The following is a 20160-nucleotide window of genomic DNA, read 5'->3' on the forward strand; positions in this document are numbered from 1 at the left end:
TTCTTCAACTAAAGACGTATAGATGGAGGATAACCTGAGTTATTAATGTTTTTTTCTTCAACTAAAGACGTATAGATGGAGGATAACCTGAGTTATTAATGTTTTTTTCTTCAACTAAAGACGTATAGATGGAGGATAACCTGAGTTATTAATGTTTTTTTCTTCAACTAAAGACGTATAGATGGAGGATAACCTGAGTTATTAATGTTTTTATCTTCAACTAAAGACGAACAGATGGAGGATAACCTGAGTTATTAATGTTTTTATCTTCAACTAAAGACGAACAGATGGAGGATAACCTGAGTTATTAATGTTTTTATCTTCAACTAAAGACGTATAGATGGAGGATAACCTGAGTTATTAATGTTTTTATCTTCAACTAAAGACGAACAGATGGAGGATAACCTGAGTTATTAATGTTTTTATCTTCAACTAAAGACGAACAGATGGAGGATAACCTGAGTTATTAATGTTTTTATCTTCAACTAAAGACGAACAGATGGAGGATAACCTGAGTTATTAATGTTTTTATCTTCAACTAAAGACGTATAGATGGAGGATAACCTGAGTTATTAATGTTTTTATCTTCAACTAAAGACGAACAGATGGAGGATAACCTGAGTTATTAATGTTTTTATCTTCAACTAAAGACGAACAGATGGAGGATAACCTGAGTTATTAATGTTTTTATCTTCAACTAAAGACGTATAGATGGAGGATAACCTGAGTTATTAATGTTTTTATCTTCAACTAAAGACGAACAGATGGAGGATAACCTGAGTTATTAATGTTTTTATCTTCAACTAAAGACGTATAGATGGAGGATAACCTGAGTTATTAATGTTTTTATCTTCAACTAAAGACGAACAGATGGAGGATAACCTGAGTTATTAATGTTTTTATCTTCAACTAAAGACGTATAGATGGAGGATAACCTGAGTTATTAATGTTTTTATCTTCAACTAAAGACGAACAGATGGAGGATAACCTGAGTTATTAATGTTTTTATCTTCAACTAAAGACGAACAGATGGAGGATAACCTGAGTTATTAATGTTTTTATCTTCAACTAAAGACGTATAGATGGAGGATAACCTGAGTTATTAATGTTTTTATCTTCAACTAAAGACGAATAGATGGAGGATAACCTGAGTTATTAATGTTTTTATCTTCAACTAAAGACGTATAGATGGAGGATAACCTGAGTTATTAATGTTTTTATCTTCAACTAAAGACGTATAGATGGAGGATAACCTGAGTTATTAATGTTTTTATCTTCAACTAAAGACGTATAGATGGAGGATAACCTGAGTTATTAATGTTTTTATCTTCAACTAAAGACGAACAGATGGAGGATAACCTGAGTTATTAATGTTTTTTTCTTCAACTAAAGACGTATAGATGGAGGATAACCTGAGTTATTAATGTTTTTATCTTCAACTAAAGACGAACAGATGGAGGATAACCTGAGTTATTAATGTTTTTATCTTCAACTAAAGACGTATAGATGGAGGATAACCTGAGTTATTAATGTTTTTATCTTCAACTAAAGACGTATAGATGGAGGATAACCTGAGTTATTAATGTTTTTATCTTCAACTAAAGACGTATAGATGGAGGATAACCTGAGTTATTAATGTTTTTATCTTAAACTAAAGACGAACAGATGGAGGATAACCTGAGTTATTAATGTTTTTATCTTCAACTAAAGACGAACAGATGGAGGATAACCTGAGTTATTAATGTTTTTATCTTCAACTAAAGACGAACAGATGGAGGATAACCTGAGTTATTAATGTTTTTATCTTCAACTAAAGACGAACAGATGGAGGATAACCTGAGTTATTAATGTTTTTATCTTCAACTAAAGACGAACAGATGGAGGATAACCTGAGTTATTAATGTTTTTATCTTCAACTAAAGACGTATAGATGGAGGATAACCTGAGTTATTAATGTTTTTATCTTCAACTAAAGACGTATAGATGGAGGATAACCTGAGTTATTAATGTTTTTATCTTCAACTAAAGACGTATAGATGGAGGATAACCTGAGTTATTAATGTTTTTATCTTCAACTAAAGACGAACAGATGGAGGATAACCTGAGTTATTAATGTTTTTTTCTTCAACTAAAGACGTATAGATGGAGGATAACCTGAGTTATTAATGTTTTTATCTTCAACTAAAGACGAACAGATGGAGGATAACCTGAGTTATTAATGTTTTTATCTTCAACTAAAGACGAACAGATGGAGGATAACCTGAGTTATTAATGTTTTTATCTTCAACTAAAGACGTATAGATGGAGGATAACCTGAGTTATTAATGTTTTTATCTTCAACTAAAGACGAACAGATGGAGGATAACCTGAGTTATTAATGTTTTTATCTTCAACTAAAGACGTATAGATGGAGGATAACCTGAGTTATTAATGTTTTTATCTTCAACTAAAGACGTATAGATGGAGGATAACCTGAGTTATTAATGTTTTTATCTTCAACTAAAGACGTATAGATGGAGGATAACCTGAGTTATTAATGTTTTTATCTTCAACTAAAGACGTATAGATGGAGGATAACCTGAGTTATTAATGTTTTTATCTTCAACTAAAGACGTATAGATGGAGGATAACCTGAGTTATTAATGTTTTTATCTTAAACTAAAGACGAACAGATGGAGGATAACCTGAGTTATTAATGTTTTTATCTTAAACTAAAGACGTATAGATGGAGGATAACCTGAGTTATTAATGTTTTTTTCTTCAACTAAAGACGAACAGATGGAGGATAACCTGAGTTATTAATGTTTTTTTCTTCAACTAAAGACGTATAGATGGAGGATAACCTGAGTTATTAATGTTTTTTTCTTCAACTAAAGACGTATAGATGGAGGATAACCTGAGTTATTAATGTTTTTTTCTTCAACTAAAGACGTATAGATGGAGGATAACCTGAGTTATTAATGTTTTTTTCTTCAACTAAAGACGTATAGATGGAGGATAACCTGAGTTATTAATGTTTTTATCTTCAACTAAAGACGAACAGATGGAGGATAACCTGAGTTATTAATGTTTTTATCTTCAACTAAAGACGAACAGATGGAGGATAACCTGAGTTATTAATGTTTTTATCTTCAACTAAAGACGAACAGATGGAGGATAACCTGAGTTATTAATGTTTTTATCTTCAACTAAAGACGAACAGATGGAGGATAACCTGAGTTATTAATGTTTTTATCTTCAACTAAAGACGTATAGATGGAGGATAACCTGAGTTATTAATGTTTTTATCTTCAACTAAAGACGTATAGATGGAGGATAACCTGAGTTATTAATGTTTTTATCTTCAACTAAAGACGTATAGATGGAGGATAACCTGAGTTATTAATGTTTTTATCTTCAACTAAAGACGTATAGATGGAGGATAACCTGAGTTATTAATGTTTTTATCTTCAACTAAAGACGTATAGATGGAGGATAACCTGAGTTATTAATGTTTTTATCTTCAACTAAAGACGTATAGATGGAGGATAACCTGAGTTATTAATGTTTTTATCTTCAACTAAAGACGTATAGATGGAGGATAACCTGAGTTATTAATGTTTTTTTCTTCAACTAAAGACGTATAGATGGAGGATAACCTGAGTTATTAATGTTTTTTTCTTCAACTAAAGACGTATAGATGGAGGATAACCTGAGTTATTAATGTTTTTATCTTCAACTAAAGACGAACAGATGGAGGATAACCTGAGTTATTAATGTTTTTATCTTCAACTAAAGACGAACAGATGGAGGATAACCTGAGTTATTAATGTTTTTATCTTCAACTAAAGACGTATAGATGGAGGATAACCTGAGTTATTAATGTTTTTATCTTCAACTAAAGACGTATAGATGGAGGATAACCTGAGTTATTAATGTTTTTATCTTCAACTAAAGACGTATAGATGGAGGATAACCTGAGTTATTAATGTTTTTATCTTCAACTAAAGACGTATAGATGGAGGATAACCTGAGTTATTAATGTTTTTATCTTCAACTAAAGACGTATAGATGGAGGATAACCTGAGTTATTAATGTTTTTATCTTCAACTAAAGACGTATAGATGGAGGATAACCTGAGTTATTAATGTTTTTATCTTCAACTAAAGACGTATAGATGGAGGATAACCTGAGTTATTAATGTTTTTATCTTCAACTAAAGACGTATAGATGGAGGATAACCTGAGTTATTAATGTTTTTATCTTCAACTAAAGACGAACAGATGGAGGATAACCTGAGTTATTAATGTTTTTATCTTCAACTAAAGACGAACAGATGGAGGATAACCTGAGTTATTAATGTTTTTATCTTAAACTAAAGACGAACAGATGGAGGATAACCTGAGTTATTAATGTTTTTATCTTCAACTAAAGACGTATAGATGGAGGATAACCTGAGTTATTAATGTTTTTTTCTTCAACTAAAGACGAACAGATGGAGGATAACCTGAGTTATTAATGTTTTTTTCTTCAACTAAAGACGTATAGATGGAGGATAACCTGAGTTATTAATGTTTTTTTCTTCAACTAAAGACGTATAGATGGAGGATAACCTGAGTTATTAATGTTTTTTTCTTCAACTAAAGACGTATAGATGGAGGATAACCTGAGTTATTAATGTTTTTATCTTCAACTAAAGACGAACAGATGGAGGATAACCTGAGTTATTAATGTTTTTATCTTCAACTAAAGACGAACAGATGGAGGATAACCTGAGTTATTAATGTTTTTATCTTCAACTAAAGACGAACAGATGGAGGATAACCTGAGTTATTAATGTTTTTATCTTCAACTAAAGACGAACAGATGGAGGATAACCTGAGTTATTAATGTTTTTTTCTTCAACTAAAGACGTATAGATGGAGGATAACCTGAGTTATTAATGTTTTTATCTTCAACTAAAGACGAACAGATGGAGGATAACCTGAGTTATTAATGTTTTTATCTTCAACTAAAGACGAACAGATGGAGGATAACCTGAGTTATTAATGTTTTTATCTTCAACTAAAGACGAACAGATGGAGGATAACCTGAGTTATTAATGTTTTTATCTTCAACTAAAGACGAACAGATGGAGGATAACCTGAGTTATTAATGTTTTTATCTTCAACTAAAGACGTATAGATGGAGGATAACCTGAGTTATTAATGTTTTTATCTTCAACTAAAGACGTATAGATGGAGGATAACCTGAGTTATTAATGTTTTTATCTTCAACTAAAGACGTATAGATGGAGGATAACCTGAGTTATTAATGTTTTTATCTTCAACTAAAGACGTATAGATGGAGGATAACCTGAGTTATTAATGTTTTTATCTTCAACTAAAGACGTATAGATGGAGGATAACCTGAGTTATTAATGTTTTTATCTTAAACTAAAGACGAACAGATGGAGGATAACCTGAGTTATTAATGTTTTTATCTTCAACTAAAGACGAACAGATGGAGGATAACCTGAGTTATTAATGTTTTTATCTTCAACTAAAGACGTATAGATGGAGGATAACCTGAGTTATTAATGTTTTTTTCTTCAACTAAAGACGAACAGATGGAGGATAACCTGAGTTATTAATGTTTTTTTCTTCAACTAAAGACGTATAGATGGAGGATAACCTGAGTTATTAATGTTTTTATCTTCAACTAAAGACGTATAGATGGAGGATAACCTGAGTTATTAATGTTTTTTTCTTCAACTAAAGACGAACAGATGGAGGATAACCTGAGTTATTAATGTTTTTTTCTTCAACTAAAGACGTATAGATGGAGGATAACCTGAGTTATTAATGTTTTTTTCTTCAACTAAAGACGTATAGATGGAGGATAACCTGAGTTATTAATGTTTTTTTCTTCAACTAAAGACGTATAGATGGAGGATAACCTGAGTTATTAATGTTTTTATCTTCAACTAAAGACGAACAGATGGAGGATAACCTGAGTTATTAATGTTTTTATCTTCAACTAAAGACGAACAGATGGAGGATAACCTGAGTTATTAATGTTTTTATCTTCAACTAAAGACGAACAGATGGAGGATAACCTGAGTTATTAATGTTTTTATCTTCAACTAAAGACGAACAGATGGAGGATAACCTGAGTTATTAATGTTTTTATCTTCAACTAAAGACGAACAGATGGAGGATAACCTGAGTTATTAATGTTTTTATCTTCAACTAAAGACGAACAGATGGAGGATAACCTGAGTTATTAATGTTTTTATCTTCAACTAAAGACGTATAGATGGAGGATAACCTGAGTTATTAATGTTTTTATCTTCAACTAAAGACGTATAGATGGAGGATAACCTGAGTTATTAATGTTTTTATCTTCAACTAAAGACGTATAGATGGAGGATAACCTGAGTTATTAATGTTTTTATCTTCAACTAAAGACGTATAGATGGAGGATAACCTGAGTTATTAATGTTTTTATCTTCAACTAAAGACGAATAGATGGAGGATAACCTGAGTTATTAATGTTTTTATCTTCAACTAAAGACGTATAGATGGAGGATAACCTGAGTTATTAATGTTTTTATCTTCAACTAAAGACGTATAGATGGAGGATAACCTGAGTTATTAATGTTTTTATCTTCAACTAAAGACGTATAGATGGAGGATAACCTGAGTTATTAATGTTTTTATCTTCAACTAAAGACGTATAGATGGAGGATAACCTGAGTTATTAATGTTTTTATCTTCAACTAAAGACGAACAGATGGAGGATAACCTGAGTTATTAATGTTTTTATCTTCAACTAAAGACGAACAGATGGAGGATAACCTGAGTTATTAATGTTTTTATCTTAAACTAAAGACGAACAGATGGAGGATAACCTGAGTTATTAATGTTTTTATCTTCAACTAAAGACGTATAGATGGAGGATAACCTGAGTTATTAATGTTTTTTTCTTCAACTAAAGACGAACAGATGGAGGATAACCTGAGTTATTAATGTTTTTTTCTTCAACTAAAGACGTATAGATGGAGGATAACCTGAGTTATTAATGTTTTTTTCTTCAACTAAAGACGTATAGATGGAGGATAACCTGAGTTATTAATGTTTTTTTCTTCAACTAAAGACGTATAGATGGAGGATAACCTGAGTTATTAATGTTTTTTTCTTCAACTAAAGACGTATAGATGGAGGATAACCTGAGTTATTAATGTTTTTATCTTCAACTAAAGACGAACAGATGGAGGATAACCTGAGTTATTAATGTTTTTATCTTCAACTAAAGACGAACAGATGGAGGATAACCTGAGTTATTAATGTTTTTATCTTCAACTAAAGACGAACAGATGGAGGATAACCTGAGTTATTAATGTTTTTATCTTCAACTAAAGACGAACAGATGGAGGATAACCTGAGTTATTAATGTTTTTATCTTCAACTAAAGACGTATAGATGGAGGATAACCTGAGTTATTAATGTTTTTATCTTCAACTAAAGACGTATAGATGGAGGATAACCTGAGTTATTAATGTTTTTATCTTCAACTAAAGACGTATAGATGGAGGATAACCTGAGTTATTAATGTTTTTATCTTCAACTAAAGACGTATAGATGGAGGATAACCTGAGTTATTAATGTTTTTATCTTCAACTAAAGACGTATAGATGGAGGATAACCTGAGTTATTAATGTTTTTATCTTAAACTAAAGACGAACAGATGGAGGATAACCTGAGTTATTAATGTTTTTATCTTCAACTAAAGACGAACAGATGGAGGATAACCTGAGTTATTAATGTTTTTATCTTCAACTAAAGACGTATAGATGGAGGATAACCTGAGTTATTAATGTTTTTTTCTTCAACTAAAGACGAACAGATGGAGGATAACCTGAGTTATTAATGTTTTTTTCTTCAACTAAAGACGTATAGATGGAGGATAACCTGAGTTATTAATGTTTTTATCTTCAACTAAAGACGTATAGATGGAGGATAACCTGAGTTATTAATGTTTTTTTCTTCAACTAAAGACGAACAGATGGAGGATAACCTGAGTTATTAATGTTTTTTTCTTCAACTAAAGACGTATAGATGGAGGATAACCTGAGTTATTAATGTTTTTTTCTTCAACTAAAGACGTATAGATGGAGGATAACCTGAGTTATTAATGTTTTTTTCTTCAACTAAAGACGTATAGATGGAGGATAACCTGAGTTATTAATGTTTTTATCTTCAACTAAAGACGAACAGATGGAGGATAACCTGAGTTATTAATGTTTTTATCTTCAACTAAAGACGAACAGATGGAGGATAACCTGAGTTATTAATGTTTTTATCTTCAACTAAAGACGAACAGATGGAGGATAACCTGAGTTATTAATGTTTTTATCTTCAACTAAAGACGAACAGATGGAGGATAACCTGAGTTATTAATGTTTTTATCTTCAACTAAAGACGAACAGATGGAGGATAACCTGAGTTATTAATGTTTTTATCTTCAACTAAAGACGAACAGATGGAGGATAACCTGAGTTATTAATGTTTTTATCTTCAACTAAAGACGTATAGATGGAGGATAACCTGAGTTATTAATGTTTTTATCTTCAACTAAAGACGTATAGATGGAGGATAACCTGAGTTATTAATGTTTTTATCTTCAACTAAAGACGTATAGATGGAGGATAACCTGAGTTATTAATGTTTTTATCTTCAACTAAAGACGTATAGATGGAGGATAACCTGAGTTATTAATGTTTTTATCTTCAACTAAAGACGTATAGATGGAGGATAACCTGAGTTATTAATGTTTTTATCTTCAACTAAAGACGTATAGATGGAGGATAACCTGAGTTATTAATGTTTTTATCTTAAACTAAAGACGAACAGATGGAGGATAACCTGAGTTATTAATGTTTTTATCTTCAACTAAAGACGAACAGATGGAGGATAACCTGAGTTATTAATGTTTTTATCTTCAACTAAAGACGAACAGATGGAGGATAACCTGAGTTATTAATGTTTTTATCTTCAACTAAAGACGAACAGATGGAGGATAACCTGAGTTATTAATGTTTTTATCTTCAACTAAAGACGAACAGATGGAGGATAACCTGAGTTATTAATGTTTTTATCTTCAACTAAAGACGTATAGATGGAGGATAACCTGAGTTATTAATGTTTTTATCTTCAACTAAAGACGAACAGATGGAGGATAACCTGAGTTATTAATGTTTTTATCTTCAACTAAAGACGAACAGATGGAGGATAACCTGAGTTATTAATGTTTTTATCTTCAACTAAAGACGAACAGATGGAGGATAACCTGAGTTATTAATGTTTTTATCTTCAACTAAAGACGTATAGATGGAGGATAACCTGAGTTATTAATGTTTTTATCTTAAACTAAAGACGAACAGATGGAGGATAACCTGAGTTATTAATGTTTTTATCTTCAACTAAAGATGAATAGATGGAGGATAACCTGAGTTATTAATGTTTTTATCTTCAACTAAAGACGTATAGATGGAGGATAACCTGAGTTATTAATGTTTTTATCTTCAACTAAAGACGAACAGATGGAGGATAACCTGAGTTATTAATGTTTTTATCTTCAACTAAAGACGAACAGATGGAGGATAACCTGAGTTATTAATGTTTTTATCTTCAACTAAAGACGTATAGATGGAGGATAACCTGAGTTATTAATGTTTTTATCTTAAACTAAAGACGAACAGATGGAGGATAACCTGAGTTATTAATGTTTTTATCTTCAACTAAAGACGAACAGATGGAGGATAACCTGAGTTATTAATGTTTTTTTCTTCAACTAAAGACGTATAGATGGAGGATAACCTGAGTTATTAATGTTTTTTTCTTCAACTAAAGACGTATAGATGGAGGATAACCTGAGTTATTAATGTTTTTTTCTTCAACTAAAGACGTATAGATGGAGGATAACCTGAGTTATTAATGTTTTTATCTTAAACTAAAGACGAACAGATGGAGGATAACCTGAGTTATTAATGTTTTTATCTTCAACTAAAGATGAATAGATGGAGGATAACCTGAGTTATTAATGTTTTTTTCTTCAACTAAAGACGTATAGATGGAGGATAACCTGAGTTATTAATGTTTTTATCTTCAACTAAAGACGAACAGATGGAGGATAACCTGAGTTATTAATGTTTTTTTCTTCAACTAAAGACGTATAGATGGAGGATAACCTGAGTTATTAATGTTTTTTTCTTCAACTAAAGACGTATAGATGGAGGATAACCTGAGTTATTAATGTTTTTTTCTTCAACTAAAGACGTATAGATGGAGGATAACCTGAGTTATTAATGTTTTTTTCTTCAACTAAAGACGTATAGATGGAGGATAACCTGAGTTATTAATGTTTTTTTCTTCAACTAAAGACGTATAGATGGAGGATAACCTGAGTTATTAATGTTTTTTTCTTCAACTAAAGACGTATAGATGGAGGATAACCTGAGTTATTAATGTTTTTATCTTCAACTAAAGACGAACAGATGGAGGATAACCTGAGTTATTAATGTTTTTATCTTCAACTAAAGACGAACAGATGGAGGATAACCTGAGTTATTAATGTTTTTATCTTCAACTAAAGACGTATAGATGGAGGATAACCTGAGTTATTAATGTTTTTATCTTCAACTAAAGACGTATAGATGGAGGATAACCTGAGTTATTAATGTTTTTATCTTCAACTAAAGACGAACAGATGGAGGATAACCTGAGTTATTAATGTTTTTATCTTCAACTAAAGACGTATAGATGGAGGATAACCTGAGTTATTAATGTTTTTTTCTTCAACTAAAGACGAACAGATGGAGGATAACCTGAGTTATTAATGTTTTTATCTTCAACTAAAGACGTATAGATGGAGGATAACCTGAGTTATTAATGTTTTTATCTTCAACTAAAGACGAACAGATGGAGGATAACCTGAGTTATTAATGTTTTTATCTTCAACTAAAGACGAACAGATGGAGGATAACCTGAGTTATTAATGTTTTTATCTTCAACTAAAGACGTATAGATGGAGGATAACCTGAGTTATTAATGTTTTTATCTTCAACTAAAGACGAACAGATGGAGGATAACCTGAGTTATTAATGTTTTTATCTTCAACTAAAGACGAACAGATGGAGGATAACCTGAGTTATTAATGTTTTTATCTTCAACTAAAGACGTATAGATGGAGGATAACCTGAGTTATTAATGTTTTTATCTTCAACTAAAGACGAACAGATGGAGGATAACCTGAGTTATTAATGTTTTTATCTTCAACTAAAGACGAACAGATGGAGGATAACCTGAGTTATTAATGTTTTTATCTTCAACTAAAGACGTATAGATGGAGGATAACCTGAGTTATTAATGTTTTTATCTTCAACTAAAGACGTATAGATGGAGGATAACCTGAGTTATTAATGTTTTTATCTTCAACTAAAGACGAACAGATGGAGGATAACCTGAGTTATTAATGTTTTTATCTTCAACTAAAGACGAACAGATGGAGGATAACCTGAGTTATTAATGTTTTTATCTTCAACTAAAGACGAACAGATGGAGGATAACCTGAGTTATTAATGTTTTTATCTTCAACTAAAGACGAACAGATGGAGGATAACCTGAGTTATTAATGTTTTTATCTTCAACTAAAGATGAACAGATGGAGGATAACCTGAGTTATTAATGTTTTTATCTTCAACTAAAGACGTATAGATGGAGGATAACCTGAGTTATTAATGTTTTTATCTTCAACTAAAGACGAATAGATGGAGGATAACCTGAGTTATTAATGTTTTTATCTTCAACTAAAGACGTATAGATGGAGGATAACCTGAGTTATTAATGTTTTTATCTTCAACTAAAGATGAATAGATGGAGGATAACCTGAGTTATTAATGTTTTTATCTTCAACTAAAGACGAACAGATGGAGGATAACCTGAGTTATTAATGTTTTTATCTTCAACTAAAGATGAACAGATGGAGGATAACCTGAGTTATTAATGTTTTTATCTTCAACTAAAGACGTATAGATGGAGGATAACCTGAGTTATTAATGTTTTTATCTTCAACTAAAGACGTATAGATGGAGGATAACCTGAGTTATTAATGTTTTTATCTTCAACTAAAGACGAACAGATGGAGGATAACCTGAGTTATTAATGTTTTTATCTTCAACTAAAGACGTATAGATGGAGGATAACCTGAGTTATTAATGTTTTTATCTTCAACTAAAGATGAACAGATGGAGGATAACCTGAGTTATTAATGTTTTTATCTTCAACTAAAGACGTATAGATGGAGGATAACCTGAGTTATTAATGTTTTTATCTTCAACTAAAGATGAACAGATGGAGGATAACCTGAGTTATTAATGTTTTTATCTTCAACTAAAGACGTATAGATGGAGGATAACCTGAGTTATTAATGTTTTTATCTTCAACTAAAGACGTATAGATGGAGGATAACCTGAGTTATTAATGTTTTTATCTTCAACTAAAGACGTATAGATGGAGGATAACCTGAGTTATTAATGTTTTTATCTTCAACTAAAGATGAACAGATGGAGGATAACCTGAGTTATTAATGTTTTTATCTTAAACTAAAGACGAACAGATGGAGGATAACCTGAGTTATTAATGTTTTTATCTTCAACTAAAGACGTATAGATGGAGGATAACCTGAGTTATTAATGTTTTTTTCTTCAACTAAAGACGAACAGATGGAGGATAACCTGAGTTATTAATGTTTTTTTCTTCAACTAAAGACGTATAGATGGAGGATAACCTGAGTTATTAATGTTTTTTTCTTCAACTAAAGACGTATAGATGGAGGATAACCTGAGTTATTAATGTTTTTTTCTTCAACTAAAGACGTATAGATGGAGGATAACCTGAGTTATTAATGTTTTTTTCTTCAACTAAAGACGTATAGATGGAGGATAACCTGAGTTATTAATGTTTTTATCTTCAACTAAAGACGAACAGATGGAGGATAACCTGAGTTATTAATGTTTTTATCTTCAACTAAAGACGAAAAGATGGAGGATAACCTGAGTTATTAATGTTTTTATCTTCAACTAAAGACGAACAGATGGAGGATAACCTGAGTTATTAATGTTTTTATCTTCAACTAAAGACGAACAGATGGAGGATAACCTGAGTTATTAATGTTTTTATCTTCAACTAAAGATGAACAGATGGAGGATAACCTGAGTTATTAATGTTTTTATCTTCAACTAAAGACGTATAGATGGAGGATAACCTGAGTTATTAATGTTTTTATCTTCAACTAAAGACGTATAGATGGAGGATAACCTGAGTTATTAATGTTTTTATCTTCAACTAAAGACGAACAGATGGAGGATAACCTGAGTTATTAATGTTTTTATCTTCAACTAAAGACGTATAGATGGAGGATAACCTGAGTTATTAATGTTTTTATCTTCAACTAAAGACGTATAGATGGAGGATAACCTGAGTTATTAATGTTTTTATCTTCAACTAAAGACGAACAGATGGAGGATAACCTGAGTTATTAATGTTTTTATCTTCAACTAAAGATGAACAGATGGAGGATAACCTGAGTTATTAATGTTTTTATCTTCAACTAAAGACGTATAGATGGAGGATAACCTGAGTTATTAATGTTTTTATCTTCAACTAAAGACGAATAGATGGAGGATAACCTGAGTTATTAATGTTTTTATCTTCAACTAAAGACGTATAGATGGAGGATAACCTGAGTTATTAATGTTTTTATCTTCAACTAAAGATGAATAGATGGAGGATAACCTGAGTTATTAATGTTTTTATCTTCAACTAAAGACGAACAGATGGAGGATAACCTGAGTTATTAATGTTTTTATCTTCAACTAAAGATGAACAGATGGAGGATAACCTGAGTTATTAATGTTTTTATCTTCAACTAAAGACGTATAGATGGAGGATAACCTGAGTTATTAATGTTTTTATCTTCAACTAAAGACGTATAGATGGAGGATAACCTGAGTTATTAATGTTTTTATCTTCAACTAAAGACGAACAGATGGAGGATAACCTGAGTTATTAATGTTTTTATCTTCAACTAAAGACGTATAGATGGAGGATAACCTGAGTTATTAATGTTTTTATCTTCAACTAAAGATGAACAGATGGAGGATAACCTGAGTTATTAATGTTTTTATCTTCAACTAAAGACGTATAGATGGAGGATAACCTGAGTTATTAATGTTTTTATCTTCAACTAAAGACGTATAGATGGAGGATAACCTGAGTTATTAATGTTTTTATCTTCAACTAAAGACGAACAGATGGAGGATAACCTGAGTTATTAATGTTTTTATCTTCAACTAAAGACGTATAGATGGAGGATAACCTGAGTTATTAATGTTTTTATCTTCAACTAAAGATGAACAGATGGAGGATAACCTGAGTTATTAATGTTTTTATCTTCAACTAAAGACGAATAGATGGAGGATAACCTGAGTTATTAATGTTTTTATCTTCAACTAAAGACGTATAGATGGAGGATAACCTGAGTTATTAATGTTTTTATCTTCAACTAAAGACGAACAGATGGAGGATAACCTGAGTTATTAATGTTTTTATCTTCAACTAAAGACGTATAGATGGAGGATAACCTGAGTTATTAATGTTTTTTTCTTCAACTAAAGACGTATAGATGGAGGATAACCTGAGTTATTAATGTTTTTATCTTCAACTAAAGACGTATAGATGGAGGATAACCTGAGTTATTAATGTTTTTATCTTCAACTAAAGACGTATAGATGGAGGATAACCTGAGTTATTAATGTTTTTTTCTTCAACTAAAGACGTATAGATGGAGGATAACCTGAGTTATTAATGTTTTTATCTTCAACTAAAGACGAACAGATGGAGGATAACCTGAGTTATTAATGTTTTTATCTTCAACTAAAGACGTATAGATGGAGGATAACCTGAGTTATTAATGTTTTTATCTTCAACTAAAGACGTATAGATGGAGGATAACCTGAGTTATTAATGTTTTTATCTTCAACTAAAGACGTATAGATGGAGGATAACCTGAGTTATTAATGTTTTTATCTTCAACTAAAGACGAACAGATGGAGGATAACCTGAGTTATTAATGTTTTTATCTTCAACTAAAGACGAACAGATGGAGGATAACCTGAGTTATTAATGTTTTTATCTTCAACTAAAGACGTATAGATGGAGGATAACCTGAGTTATTAATGTTTTTATCTTCAACTAAAGACGTATAGATGGAGGATAACCTGAGTTATTAATGTTTTTATCTTCAACTAAAGACGTATAGATGGAGGATAACCTGAGTTATTAATGTTTTTATCTTCAACTAAAGACGAACAGATGGAGGATAACCTGAGTTATTAATGTTTTTATCTTCAACTAAAGACGAACAGATGGAGGATAACCTGAGTTATTAATGTTTTTATCTTCAACTAAAGACGTATAGATGGAGGATAACCTGAGTTATTAATGTTTTTATCTTCAACTAAAGACGAACAGATGGAGGATAACCTGAGTTATTAATGTTTTTATCTTCAACTAAAGACGAACAGATGGAGGATAACCTGAGTTATTAATGTTTTTATCTTCAACTAAAGACGAACAGATGGAGGATAACCTGAGTTATTAATGTTTTTATCTTCAACTAAAGACGTATAGATGGAGGATAACCTGAGTTATTAATGTTTTTATCTTCAACTAAAGACGTATAGATGGAGGATAACCTGAGTTATTAATGTTTTTATCTTCAACTAAAGACGTATAGATGGAGGATAACCTGAGTTATTAATGTTTTTATCTTCAACTAAAGACGAACAGATGGAGGATAACCTGAGTTATTAATGTTTTTATCTTCAACTAAAGACGAACAGATGGAGGATAACCTGAGTTATTAATGTTTTTATCTTCAACTAAAGACGAACAGATGGAGGATAACCTGAGTTATTAATGTTTTTATCTTCAACTAAAGACGTATAGATGGAGGATAACCTGAGTTATTAATGTTTTTATCTTCAACTAAAGACGTATAGATGGAGGATAACCTGAGTTATTAATGTTTTTATCTTCAACTAAAGACGTATAGATGAAGGATAACCTGAGTTATTAATGTTTTTATCTTCAACTAAAGACGTATAGATGGAGGATAACCTGAGTTATTAATGTTTTTATCTTCAACTAAAGACGTATAGATGGAGGATAACCTGAGTTATTAATGTTTTTATCTTCAACTAAAGACGAACAGATGGAGGATAACCTGAGTTATTAATGTTTTTATCTTCAACTAAAGACGTATAGATGGAGGATAACCTGAGTTATTAATGTTTTTATCTTCAACTAAAGACGAACAGATGGAGGATAACCTGAGTTATTAATGTTTTTATCTTCAACTAAAGACGAACAGATGGAGGATAACCTGAGTTATTAATGTTTTTATCTTCAACTAAAGACGAACAGATGGAGGATAACCTGAGTTATTAATGTTTTTATCTTCAACTAAAAGTGAAACTGGTTCCTGATCTTCTTTACTCTGCTTCCAGTTTCTGACAAGAAAACTTTGCACCAAAAGAGAAGCAGAAACTGGACCACTTCAGAGCATGTAGGAAAAAACACAAGAGTAGAAACACTATAGTCCCAACACACACACACACACACCGACAAAGCGTCTGCCAGCTAATTACCACAGCAGCCATCCTGCCGGCGCGCTTGCAGTGGTTTATACTTACAGTAATGCCATTACTCTGTGTGTGAGCGTGTGTGTGTGTGTGTGTGAGCATAGAGAGCCATGTCAGAGGTCGTAAAGACCTTTCATTTAAAGTAACAGTTCTGGGAAGGGGTAGTAGGCGTGTTTCACGGTGTGTTTATTTTCCACTGATCCAGAAAATATTTTTTGTTTTTACTCTTATTGATTTCAGGTTTGAATAAAAAAGATCAGGAATTCAAATTAAAATCAACTAAATGTCGTTTCAGAGCAATTTTTCCTCAACCTGGAGCTCTTCATACACGTCTAGAGAACATCGAACTGTAGAAATATTTTGAGTTAGTAATATACGTTTTTATAAGTAATTATATTATATTACATTTATTATTTTATATTTATTCTGCTTTCATTTGTTCTTTACGTGTTAAAAAATTAAACATTTCATTAATTGATTCACTCATAAATGCCATAATTAACGTCAGTCTTCACCACACATACTGACTATCTGCACATTTTATGATCTTTTAACCTAATAAATGCTTGTTTAACTGTCTAAAGCCTGTTTTTTTATTATATTTGAACGACACAAAAAGCCATATTTCCTAATATTTTGTTAGTGATAACGTCCAAACCTGGGAGGGAGAAACATTTTGAAGTGATTCCAACACAAAGGAGGAAGAAAATGTTAAAACAGAAACCCAACTGTAGTCAAAGTCTTTAAAATGAATTTTATAGCACAAACAATGCAGAAGGGACAAACTGCTCTATCTGAATAAAAATCTCCTGCGCAGATGTTGAAGTGCAGTTAGAAACACATTTTCATATGAACACTTTTGGACACCAAGGCTGGAGATAAGATCAGCGGTGTCAGTTCTGGTTCTATTACCTGCCAGAAGCAGATGTGGCTGTCAGCGTTGGAGTAGGTCGCCAAGTACCGGCCGTCAGGGGCGAACGACACGGCCGTGATCGGACCTTTGTGGCCATGGATGTTCTGCAGAGGAGAAACAGGAGATTTTTCAGAAGAGGTGAAACAAAGCAGGAAGAAGGTCCAGGTCCAAGACTGCGAGGGAAAAATGAAGAAGACTGGATACGATGTGATCCAGTGAGGATCAACGTGTTGCAGTAGAACCAGAACACGACTCAGAATGAAGGTGAACATCTAATAACCTGATTAGAAGAAAACACAGGAGTTTAAAAAAAGCTGCCTTTAAGTTTCTGACTCAACAACAGAACCACAAATGATCAGAAATACATGAAGGAAACCCTGAACTAGAGCTGCAAAACTGGCTTTCTATGAAACATAAAATAGATTTTATTAATTAATAATGTATCAAAATAGATGTAATTATGGTGAGCTACAAGTCTGAACCCAACTGAAAAGAAAAGGCTGAGAAATAAGGATTTTATGCTATTTAAATGTAAACATTTTCCAATTAATTTTCATTAATTCTGAACTTTTATTGAAATAACACTTTTTTATTTCTTAAAGTTAATCAAAGAGGAACAAGCAGCACGTCTAACATTAAAACATCTGGTCATAAATTTCAGCATCTATATTCAGACGTTTCGAAACATTTTGTGAAAACCGGATCGGTACCAGCTCTGAAGCCCAAAAATAAATCCAGGTGACCAGTGGACTCTGGTTGAACTTGTGCAGAACCGCTGTGAGGTGGTGCAGAGGGATGAAATCCACTCCCATGTGACACAATGAGAATTTCCTGTGATGAGAGCAGCTTCCCTGGATGAACCTCTGAGATGCAGAAGCAGCTGGAGGTTGAACCCTTTGATGAAAACCCAAATACTGGTCCTTGTTGAAGCTTCATGGATCCGTTTCTGGAAAACCAAGCTCTGCCAGATTGTTCTGGTGTTGATGAGTTAACTCCATCAGACCACCGGCAGCTCCTGGGCCAACAGATGCCTCCAGAACTCAGGGGACAGAATCTGTTCACCGTAACGCAATAACTGCTCCCACCAGATGCGGGACGTGTAACGCAATAAAGGTCCTGCGACTGGGATTACAAACGCTGAGCTCCAGATGAGATTAAGACGCGTGGCCTCGGGCTCTGAGAGCCTGAAATAATAACCAGTCTGTGCAGGTTAGAGCTGAGGAACATAATAACACCACAATGAAATGAAAATCTCATATTTTTCATTCATTCTCTCCCTCCTTTTATTTGAGGAAATCAGATTAGATTCCAGCATCGTTGGGCTGAGAGGAGAGATGAATTATTCCAGTTTCTCTCCAGGTTTTCCTTGACTTCAGGTCTTTTAGCTTTAAGTGTTTTTTCAGGAACTCCCAAACTCCATCGACCCCCAGCTGTTAGATAAAACAGTGGATGCAGATCGTCTGCAGACCATCAGGAGCTCAATGGGACCAAGATTCCTGAACCGGATCAGATTAACTAAAGGACACAAAATAATGATTAAGGGCCGCTGGGAGTGGACCGGACTTGTGAATAATGTGAGCCTCTGCTTTGTCTTTTGTCTGTTATTAGGGTTAATTTTCCTCATTTACTTGTTTTACATAAAAACTGTTCAGTCATTTAGACCCAACTTGACTCTAGATCAAGCTTTTTATCATTTAAAGGCTCATCTTTTTATCTTAATAAATATATTCAATACAATTAATTCTTTATCCATTTCTCACCTTTTTATGGTAACGGATTAAACCAAAAATTGAAAGAATATTTTTTTGTAAATTTATTTTTCATACAGAATGAATCTGAAAATCTAATCTGGACTAAATTAAAAGCATCTCCTCAGCTGCTGTTTTTACCGTTTTTAGGTTCTTAGAAAGGTTAAAAAAATAATAATTAAACATTAAATGTCATTAATTTATTTATTTAAGTGCTCCTGTAATCATTTTATAATATATCAATGAAAACCAGATAAAGATCCATGACTTTTTTAACTGTTTTATGCTGAATTCTTGTTATTCTACTGACCAGTTATTGTTTCTTTGTTTGGTTTTCTATTGGTATTTGTTTAGATAACTAAAATATTAGATTAATTTGAATATTTCCTCACACAGAGGACCTAAGGAGCAACGGTGTGAAGATGGACCTCTGCAGGAACGTGCATGAAGCTTCAATGCTTTCATATATATTATGATCAGAGTGTTTCTGCGTCACAGTGGACTGCCCACCCAATCAATGAGCCAATCAGAGAGCAGTGAAGCAAACTGAAGCCATTTACAGCTCTCTGTAGTGCAACACAGCGGCCTCCAGAGGAGCGCAACGTTTGTGTTTATCACACAATGATCCCAGACTGGCAGCCGCTCCCTGAATGAAACATCAACTCTTCCAATGTTCATTTTTCATTAATTCACCATTTCACTCTTTAATGTGAAGCTACAATTCAATTCGAATATGATCTGTATGATCCGACATAGTTCAATGTTCTTCCTTCAAG

At 32.2% G+C, this 20160-nt stretch overlaps 1 protein-coding gene across 4 annotated transcripts in view; it reads right to left on the reverse strand.

The window, feature by feature from the left end:
• Window positions 1-20160, reverse strand: part of LOC124872469 (WD repeat-containing protein 7) — a 137015-nt gene that overhangs the window by 8753 nt on the left and 108102 nt on the right. For all 4 annotated transcript variants that reach the window (XM_047372518.1, XM_047372517.1, XM_047372516.1 and 1 more), the window contains one exon: window positions 17636-17740. In XM_047372518.1, the coding sequence (XP_047228474.1) occupies window positions 17636-17740 (105 nt within the window). The remainder of the gene's footprint in view (window positions 1-17635; window positions 17741-20160) is intronic.

Source organism: Girardinichthys multiradiatus, chromosome 8 (genome assembly GCF_021462225.1).
Source record: "Girardinichthys multiradiatus isolate DD_20200921_A chromosome 8, DD_fGirMul_XY1, whole genome shotgun sequence".
Classification (NCBI taxonomy): domain Eukaryota; kingdom Metazoa; phylum Chordata; class Actinopteri; order Cyprinodontiformes; family Goodeidae; genus Girardinichthys; species Girardinichthys multiradiatus.